General features: G+C 39.6%; 1 protein-coding gene across 1 annotated transcript; it reads left to right on the forward strand.

Moving 5' to 3' along the window:
* Positions 1-2,878: 2,878 nt before the first annotated feature.
* LOC115823766 (von Willebrand factor A domain-containing protein 7-like) lies at positions 2,879-9,381 on the forward strand. Its single transcript, XM_030787794.1, has 14 exons — positions 2,879-3,061; positions 3,483-3,755; positions 3,960-4,053; positions 4,136-4,264; positions 4,543-4,729; positions 4,961-5,133; positions 5,652-5,767; positions 5,941-6,057; positions 6,799-6,969; positions 7,545-7,677; positions 7,858-8,010; positions 8,180-8,272; positions 8,401-8,675; positions 9,007-9,381. Exons 1-14 carry the CDS (start codon positions 2,879-2,881, stop codon positions 9,379-9,381), a joined length of 2,472 nt encoding a protein of 823 aa, XP_030643654.1.
* The last annotated feature ends 1,084 nt before the right edge of the window (positions 9,382-10,465 follow it).

Here is a 10,465-nt window from a genome sequence, read left to right on the forward strand (position 1 = left end):
CTATATGGGCAGCCATCACACACAGCCGTCACAACTGGTTGGCAATTAACCTATAAGGTGGAGCAGAATAATTCCCATGGTTAAGGAAGGGAATGAGCCGTTACCTCTCCTGTTGTTAGATTTTTTTTTTTTCCTGAAAGTCATTCTGTTGAAGTTTATTACTGTCATGGTTTTTTTCTGAGATGTTCTTTGAAAAGTGTACATAACCTAATGTAAAGCAAAACAAAGAAAAGGGGACATTTCATTTCATGGGGAGGAAAATGCAACGTACTATGAAATGCATTAGTTATTCTGTCCATTCACAGACGCACTGGAACATGGGATACAAGTGACTTCTCCCTGTTTTTTTGTAAATGAGTGACAGACTACCAGTAAAAGAACACATGCCGTATTACCCCGATCTCCAGTTCCTAATTTTTTGGAATAGAGCACAGAATAGATGCATTGTTGATATAACAACAATGGGTACAGAAGCCATTAACCGGAGCCTGGAAGATCTGGGTAATGGGAAATACCTGTCTGTCACACCTGCTTCCAGCCAATCCTCTGTTCAGCCACGCCCACGATCTGAGTCTCCTGAGTTTTAACGCACCTGCAGCAAATTCACCTGATAACCACTGAGGCATTTAAGGACTGCAGTTACAGGCATCTCCTTGTGAGGTATGAGCTTGAGTTTGCTCTACTGAACGGTTCTTTGATGACTGTATCTGTTATTCTGTTCCAGTGTTCTGACCTCTTTGCCTGTCTTTTTGACCCGGCTCTTTGTCTTGTGATTTTGGATTGTTTGTATGGATTCCTGTTTGCTCTCCATTCGATGTTGACCCTGGCTTGTGTTTTGATTATTGCTGAGGACTCTGATTTGGATTTCTTGAACTGATTTATTAAAGTACCAAGAGCTCTGTGCTTGGCCAAGTCTTCTGTCGCATTCATTACACTGTTGACTTTTATCACTGTCCCAAGTGGCTCTTTTGGTATTTGTGTGACAAGCCAGGGTATCTCAGCTCAACCCTCCCAAACTAATTTCTCAAGCAACTCCCCTACTCAATTCAGAGCTTTTGTGTCCTCAATAAAAGGTCACACCTCGAAGTTTGGGCAATTCTGAATTAAGACCAAATAATTCAGGAGGAGAATGTTTCCTAAAGCTATCTGGTCTCTGAACAGTTAAGGCAGCACCCTGGGGATAAAAACAGACAGGGATGTGCACTTTATAAGGAATGTACTTTGTGCATTTTGTTCCTTTATGGCATTCTAATGTCTCTGTGTATATTGCACTCTCTGACTGCTGAATGTTTCTACGTTTAGAGGGACAGTACTTCTGCCCTTTATTATTTTATTTTGAGTTTGTGTTGTACTCTGGGTTACTTGTGTTATTTATGTGTTCCCTGTGTCATGGGCTAACCAAGGTAAATTCTTAACAATCTTTGATTGTAATCGCAATGAAGCTGTCTTTGACTCCATCTAAACATTCCGCGTATGCTAGATTGTTCTGATAGTGGATCTGATTGGCCAATATTAGAGTTAAGGAGCATAGCTGAAAAGCAAATTCATATTTCTTCTAATGCGTCTGTTTTGGCAGAAATATTCTTCGATCCATTCAGAAAAGAATTTATCAAAGAATTTATCAATTTATCAATTTTTTTTTGTTAATGTCTGGTCACGAGTGCTTGTAACGGTTTTTCTGCAGACCCTGATTGCCCCACCTAATGGATAAGATGGCCACAAGCTAGTCACAACATTATAGTGATAAACTTTTGCAGTCTTAACACACCCTAAAGAGGGCTCAGCTACTGTAGCAAGTAAAACGTCAGTGGTTGGTCCAATTATCGTTCCTATGAAATACATATTGTGCTTGTGAGCAATAGAGAAGGGCTGTCAACATATTTTAAAGCTAATATCTCGAATACTAAACTAGTCATCGCCACTGGTTAAAAAAATGAATGGGTTTCCAATATAAATGATGCTGTTGGTCACGGGAAAAAAAATGAGGTGAGTCATAGGTCACAATCTTGTCTGTAAAGAAAAACTGGTCTTTCATCATCACTTCCGAGGTGCGGTCAACCTGAGGTGCAGTGAAGTAATCTATCAGTTCAAAATGTGAAGCGCCTAACTTCATCACAGGTTGCCCACATGTAAATTTCCATTACCACTGCGGTTCCTACGATATGCCAACCTGCCAAACTTGTCATGTGCATGCATTTCATGAATTACCGAGGAGATGGAGGTTGTTTTTCCCTTCTATAAAAGCAGCAGTAACACAGATGGGACATTTAAGAGCACTTAAAGGTCTGCAAACCTTATAAATCACAAACAAGGTAGGATTTTTTTTTTTTAATGCTGACTGATCTGTAGATTCTGATGTTTTGATTGTTACACATGTAATTTTAACTGTGAGTTAGAATGTTTTTTGTTGTTATTGTTCCTGTTTATCTTTTTGTTTGTTGTTTTGGGGTTTTTTTGGGGGGGGGGGTAATCAAGTATCATAGAACTATGATAGTAAACACAAGGACATCTATATGTCTATCATATGAAATTATGTTGTAAAAAGTCTTTTTAGAAGTAAAATTATATCATAAAATAGTTGCATAAATAACCGCAACCTCAGAGTCTGTAGTAAAAATAACTTTCACAAAGTGTTCTCGCTCTATGTTGGTTAATTCAATCTATGAAGTACATATTACAAAAGCTGTTGCAAACTCCGATGGACTTAACCAGTGTGGCGTTCATTAACTATGCTTCATTCTCTCAAATAGACCAGCGAAAACGTACGCTACACAACAACGCATTTTAATAAATCAACTGGTTTTTCATTTTGCAGGATAGGGTTTGCAAGTTCTTTTCGATTTGTCAGTATTTCTTTTACTTCACTAAGAAAGTGACGATGATCGCAAATCCGGTCATCATCACTGCTGTCCTCCTCCTCGTTCAACCTGGAGCTCTCGCTTTCCTTATACTCTCCCGTAATTCAATGACTCACCAAGAAATCACGGCGTCAGCTATTCTACAAAAGACAGCTGAGGTGTGCAAGGCACGCGCTGAACAACAGGGACAGAACTTCGTGACGGTAAATTTACCAGTAGCAGATTTGCGCCTGCGCACAGTCACAGTCAGACAATATCCTCGTATACCAACTCATGAGAAACGATACAATTAATAATCTGATAAACTGCGCTTAAAAACTGACTTCTTCTACTGTTTTATGTTATTGCAAAGACGTTCAGTATAAATGGAAATTAAATAAATACAATTAAATAATTAATTTAATAAAGTTACTTGTTTGACCAAGACAGACCCTTGATCTTGGATCAGTTTATGAATAATAATTCATTCTAGTCCAATTAATCTATAATTAACAAATAACACTAAGTTTCATACAGTGTATTCTGCACTGAACAGGTCTGCAGTATTTCAGTGTGGTACACGGAAGTATGTGACAAATACAAGTGTTCATAGATCGAGTGAGTGCACAGTTTCACTTTTTGCAGCCAAATCCACTGACTGCTGAGTCCCTAGCAGCAGCGTGCTCATCTCCACAATCGGCGCGAAACTTTCGAAGCGCCATCAGTGAAGTCGCCAACAGAAACGCATGGGTTGATGCACGACGCTTCGGGGTCAGTGAATTCCACGTCGACGACGAGAGTATTTTGGAGGGGCGCGATGTTATCACCAGGGGAGTGGACGTTGTCAAAGCTAATATTCAGCAACAGAATTTTGAGACAGCTAGAGAAAGACTCGGAGAAACGATGCATACTTTACAGGTGACACGGAACACACAAACTATCAGACCATCTAAGAAAAACTTTCTGATGAATCTTTGTAGAGACCTCTGAGTTACACTTTGGGGGCTTGGCTGACAAGACTAACAAATAATGAACACTTATTATCAAAAATCACTCTAATGTTTAATGTTTTATAGTTCAGATTATTTTAGTAACTAACATTAGTGCACAATGTCTTCACAGGACTTCTACAGTCACAGTAACTGGATAGAGTTGGGAAACCGGTCTCCATTCACCAGCCTTATCAGACCAGACGTGCCAATTGATAACATTGCCGGTATGACACACATTGTCTGTGTGTGCGTGTGTGTGTGTGTGTTCACATGAAAGTGTAATACAACCAAAATCTCTCCCCCCAGACAGGAATACACCGACATGTAGGAGCTGTGTTGATGATAACTGCACAGGAAATATCCTGGAAAGTATCATCACTGAGAGGAAGCTGACCACAGGATACACCAGCCAGTTCAATCCATTCAAACCTAATGGTATACACTTGTCTTCCATTAACAACGTGATAAGCTTATACAGCTAAAAAGAAAAGATGTCATGGTCTATCTTAACATCCCATCATTATATTTCCTTTTATGTTAATTTTTGCTGCTTTGTTGTGTTTCACACGTAAAATATTATTTTTTGATATGCCTGTGATATTACTTATATTGTTCATATAACAGCAGTATTGACAGATTATTACTGTTTCGTTGGTCTTGCAAGAAACCCAAAATCGTTTACCATGTTAACTCCTTTCTGTTGATGACTACAGGAAAGTGTAGCCATGGAGGAGCATTCGACCTTACCAGCAGATTTGAGCCCACCGGAGGTATCAATAAGGATGGTATCAGCTCTGAACATGGGGACCTACACAGACAGGCTGCAGGTGTGGCCGTGTCGGCCACCAGTGACCTGCTAGAAGACATAAGGGTCTCAGCTGGCGACAATGACTTCCTGAGGTAATAGACCAACATGTCTCAGTGTGTCATAGACAAGCGGAAAAGCAGAGGAGATGTAAACTGTAAATAGATGGTGAGGTTTGGAACAAAAGTGGGAAGGCTTATAAGGCGGTTTTTTTTTCTATTTTCTTGTTCATTGTTGCTTTGTCTTTGTTTGTTGTTTGTGTCTTTCTTTCTTTCTTTCTTTCTTTCTTTCTTTCTTTCTTTCTTTCTTTCTTTCTTCTGTCTCAGACTGATGGGTATCTCTCAGACATTTAACGTCCTGTGTATCGTGATTGACACCTCTGAGAGCATGGCAGACGATATTGTGGAAGTGAGACGTATCACCTCATTCATAATTGACAGCAAAAAAGGCACCACCGATGAACCCTCCGACTACATCCTGGTCCCGTTCAATGACCCTGGTGAGATATTTAACAGTGACTAATAATTAAAGGGTTCATTTGTTTAAATGCTTCAATAACTCAAATAATAAACTGAGCATAACCGTAAAAAAAAAAAAAAAAAAAAACTGTAGAAAAACAGTATGAAAAACTTGGATTCTCAGATAAGTGACTCCCCAACAGAGATTACCACTTTATTTTCTTGTTAAAATTTCTCTAAAAGTAGTTGTGCAGCAAATCATTTAAATGAAGAAGCTTTAAACTGAGAGTTGGGGCGGGGGGTGGGGTGGGGTGGGGGGGAGAGGGTGTAAAAAAAAAAAAAAAGAAAGAAGGAAAAAACAAGGATTCCCTTATCAGTGTTGTCAGTACAGAGATTAGCATTTATTTTTTGTGAGAAATTTCCAGAATAATCCCTGGAACATTATGCAAAATAATCCCTGGAACATTATGCAAAAAAAGAAAAAACGTACATATTAATCTAAAGATCTACAGCATACCGTTGTGAAATGCTTTCTTTTTTGTCTCACTCACTGTCTCAGACTTTGGGCCGCTGACAAGGACCACAGATGCTGAAGAGTTTAAAAGACAGATAAATGCAATTTCGCCTGCTGGAGGAGGAACAGATAATGCTGAGATGAGCCTGTCCGGTCTTTGGGTAGTGTTCATTGACTGCTACCCTACTAAGTCTACAAGTTTTCAGATATTCAAAAATGATGTCAAACCAGAGAGGATGCACTTCCTCATAGCAGACCTTTAGCATTTACTTTTGATTTGTTAAACACCAGCAAATATTTAATCTCTTATCTTAACTCTCTTTGCACCTCTCAGCTGGCGCTGGCAGGAGCCCCACCCAGGTCTGAAATATTTGTTTTCACCGATGCTGAACCGAAAGATGTTGAACTGAGAAGCACAGTCTTGGCACTAATTGAAAGCACAAAATCAACAGTGAGTATCCGAGTACCTGGAATCTCTCAAATCCAGCCACATAATCTATCAGAAGACAATATCTAGTATTACTTTAAACCATGTTAATTTCATCTCTGCAAGTTACATAAGTTTGTTTTACACTTCTGACAGCTTAACAGTGTCTAGCCTGAAATTTATTTAGTCATAAGAACAGTTACGCAATGTCGAAATCTTCAGTAGGAAGAAGGCGTCATCAAGTGACATTTTTCCTTAAAAAAACAAAAGAACTTAGGTAACAGTAGAGCATTACTGTAAAAGTGTAAAATTGATACGTGTACCTGTTCACACCTGTACAATTTGTGAAGGGCGATTCAAACACATTCGGAGGGTCAACATCATGTTGTAATTCCTTGGCATTTGGTCGTGGTCAAATTTCATAATCCACATACAACAACAAACACTCCTAAGAGTGGATTTTATTCTGTGCTTAAAGAATGAATAAAATGTTTTGAGAATGCATCATCTTGAACTTGAGTGATGATATAACACAAACTCATCTTTGCCTGATTCCTCGGAGTAGCTGTGAAACCTTATTTGTACCCAGTTCGCTCTTTGTGACACACATGGCATTTGTGGCCTCAATGTAACTTACTTTCAAGACTAAAGCATGGTAGCCATTTTCACAAAGGAGCAAGTAAAATGATTAAGACTGGGTTTTGAAGACACTGTTGAAGGTTGCACAAGTTCCATTCTTCTGTTGTATTTCATCTCACTGTGCAGGTGAATTTTCTGCTAACCAACGCTCGCTCTACACGACGACGTCTGTCCAACCCCTTGAACCAGATTTATCAGGACCTTGCTGACGCTTCAGGGGGGCAGGCCATTGAGGTTACCAAGGATACGTTGTCTCAGGCCACCAGCATCGTTGAGGACACCTCCAGCTCAGCACTGGTAATGACATGTGACCATGGTTTCACTTAGGAAGGATCGAAGTTGTTCCGAGTTTCCTCATTAATCTGTTAAAGAGGCCCTTTTCAGTGTACAGATGTGGTCTTCTAGGAAGTTCTCTACTGAAAACAATTACAGAGAGCAGATTAATTGTTGTGTTTTTGTCACGATGCACACATACAATGTACAGTCATGAAGGAAGGAAGTACTTTGGCACCAACAGGGGCGTGAACTAGATTTATTTGCCTATGAATATGATAGATTGCCACGAGACAATAGAGGCCTGTTGCAGAGAAGTGGAGTGAAACACTTGAAACCACTCATTGCCTAATATTAACCAACCTGATTTTGTTTGTGAAATGACTCCTACTTTCACTGACAGGAAGGAAAGTCGTTCTCTGGTTAATTATTATGCAAAATTCTGTTGTGCTTTAGGACAAATAACATTTAAGGGTGTGTATATGCCAAACTGGTTACAGTTTTCAGTAAGGAGGAAAAGAGTGTCAGAATGAGTGTTCTCTGAGAAATCTACATGTGTCAAATCTAACTGTTAAAATGATTTTCCTCTGTGCTAACAGGTCAAGCTATTTTTTGCTGTACGGAGCCCAGCAAAGGCAGAAAACTTCTCCATTCTTGTAGATTCGTCGGTTACAAACCTGACTATCTACATCACGGGCATCTCACCAGCTTTCACTATCACAAGCCCTTCAGGTAGATATGCTGGAGATCTAAATTATGTAAATAAACCCTCCAGAGCACTGTGTGTGATTACATTAGAAGGAAATAACCGGTTATACCCCAACAACAAACAAATGCCAAATAAGACTTGAGTCCACATATTCTGATTAATCACAAATTAGAATAGAAAATCTGACTATCTAACCATTACAGGACTGTCCCAGTCTAGTACTGAGGCAAATGGAACCCTAGGAACAATTCAGACTGTGGGGAATTTCCAGACAGTGAGACCAAACAACCAGAATCCAACAGGACTGTGGCAAATCAGTGTCAGTTCCACTCAACCATACAGCGTGAAAGTCACTGGTAAAACAAGTATAAATTTCTGATTGTTTTTTTTTTTTCGTAGCAAAAATGATCATAAAATATTCATATTGAAACAGATTAATTGGTTTATCATCCTTTTTCACTCATTGCTTTATGCTTATTGTCAGTTTTATATGGCATTGAGCTCTTGTTTATTATTTGTTTCCAGGACAGAGTGTGATTGACTTCTCTTTTGACGTCGTGGAGGTTTTCCTCATACCTCATCCAGGATATACAGTGTTAGCCAGCAGGCCCCAAACGAGTAAGATGGCATTCATCCATCAAAAGAGAGATTGTTTGAGTGTTCATTTGCTAAGGTTTTACCTTTTTTCTGTTTCTCACCCTTCCTTCATAGACACTTAAACTAATTGTTATTCTCCCTCCCTCCAGCTGCGGGTGGGAACATATCAGTGGTGTTGTCAGTAACTGGAGGTGACTCTGTAAAGCTGACAGAGGCGGCTGCTGTTGAGACGATGGGTACAGAAACCATAGTTGGGAGCCTTGAAGAACTAGGTAATGGGGAATACCTGGTGACTTTTGGCACTGCTCCACGTGGCTCCTTTGGTATTCGTGTGACAGGTCAGAGTAACTCCACTGGATCCTCCCAAATTAGCTTCCAGAGATACTCCTCTACACAACTCAGAACCTCCAACGTGTCGGTCACGGTGAGTGCACAGACCCTGTGAGAGGCGTTAGTGTCCCACCCTGAATTTTGACTGATCTTTTCAAAGACTACATTAGTGTGGATTACCTTGATAGGGGAACTGTGAGCTCATTTAAATCCATCTTGTCTATATTCAGGGCATTGTTTACATTTGAATGTTTCCATTTGAGAAAAGAAAGGGAGAGGAACCTGTTTTTGACCTCCTTGTAGTAATAACAATGCTTTGAATGCTCAGCACCTCCCTAAACTTACCAAGCATGACAAGTGACCCCTACTTTTCCACTTAAATGACAGAACTCTACTGTCTTTTTATTCTCTCTGAATGTTTCCAGGCTGTGGCAAATGAAACATGGACACCTGGAACGACTTTCAGCCTGCCTTTCACTGTTGAAACCAGCCAATCAGGAGGCAGCTTCAGCATCACAGTCAGGAATAACCGTTTGTACAATATGACTTTCCCCAGCTCATTGGTCATTGGTAACAGGGGCAGGGCCAATGGTACAGTAACCCTCACTGCTCCCTCAGACACTCCCTCTGGTACTGATGTCACACTGACCATTGTGGCTACAGATCCTGGTGCCTCAGACTTCAACTATGCTGTACTGCGTCTCTCTGTGGTGGCTGGAGTGGGACCAGCCATGTCCCTGTCTCTGAGCCTCTGGTTCATCATGATTGTCTCCTTTCTAAACCAAATTTTACACCTCTAAAAACAGGGTGTCAAATAATTTCATTGTCCATAATGTAAAATCACTTTTACAAGTCAGACAGTGTAACCAAACCTCTGGAAAAGCCAGGCATTAAGAATTTATTCAAGAGACCTGGAGGAGAATTGTGAAAATTAATGGTAAAAAAAATGGATGCCCATTTGCACTGTATTTTTACTGAAAGTTTTTAATTACCACTATGTTGTAATTGGTATTTTTGCTGTTTTTGTTGTTGTTTAAGAGACTTAATCTACTTGTCTTTCATGTGCTGTCTGAAAAGCATGTCCACTGTTTATATGTTTATCATCCAAAGTCCAAGCTGATTTATGTTTTTTCCTTTGTCGATATCAGAGCTCAGGCAAATGCAACAATGAGCCTGCATTGTGTTTTTTATACCCAACCCATGAACCTGTTCTCTAAGAATCACAATACTGCCCATTATTTGATCAGCTGCAGGCAATTTTTATCCGGTATATTGTAAATATTTTTGTGCCTTTTCTATTTCTTTGCTTTATTTTGTGTTTTAAAATTTATTTGACTGATGCTGCATTTGTGTAAATAAACATCTATATTGCTTTGTTTTTATTCAGGTGTGAATAGGAAATACACTTGTCGGGAAAAAAATGAAATAGTGTGTTATTTCACAATCATAGAGAGCTGTTTTCAAAGGAAAGAGATGCACAGATTTTGAGCAAAGAACAAAACAGTTGAGTCACTGGCATTATGGGTGGGGGAAAAAAGTCTAATATATTCTCTACTGGTGGAAGTTTTGCACTGCAGATATGAGACATCATACCAGTTTGTACATACAAAGTTCAGGAAGAGCATTGTGGCGTTCAGTTTATAAGCAGCAACTCCAGTTCAATCCAGTCCAAACTTCCTTGACACTGTCTATAGAGATGCTATGCGGAACGTAAGTTAAGTTGTGAATGTCTAAGATTCATACATATCAGTCATCAATTAGAAAGGATAATGGAGATGGCTATGGTGAGAGACAGCACTCAACAAAGTAATAAATGCAGAGCAGAGAGCAAATTAATTTTCAGTTTCTTATGTCACCAAGCAGTGAGAACTGGCTTAACTTGGA

Source organism: Chanos chanos, chromosome 11 (assembly GCF_902362185.1).
Source record: "Chanos chanos chromosome 11, fChaCha1.1, whole genome shotgun sequence".
In the NCBI taxonomy this organism is placed as follows: Eukaryota; Metazoa; Chordata; class Actinopteri; order Gonorynchiformes; family Chanidae; genus Chanos; species Chanos chanos.

Coding starts and splice junctions, on each gene's coding strand:
- LOC115823766 (XM_030787794.1), top strand. CDS start 2,879: ATGATCGCAAATCCGGTCATCATCACTGCTGTCCTCCTCCTCGTTCAA. Junction 4,054..4,135: donor GCCAATTGATAACATTGCCG/GTATGACACACA, acceptor CTCTCCCCCCAG/ACAGGAATACACCGACATGT. Junction 8,273..8,400: donor AGCCAGCAGGCCCCAAACGA/GTAAGATGGCAT, acceptor CCCTCCCTCCAG/CTGCGGGTGGGAACATATCA.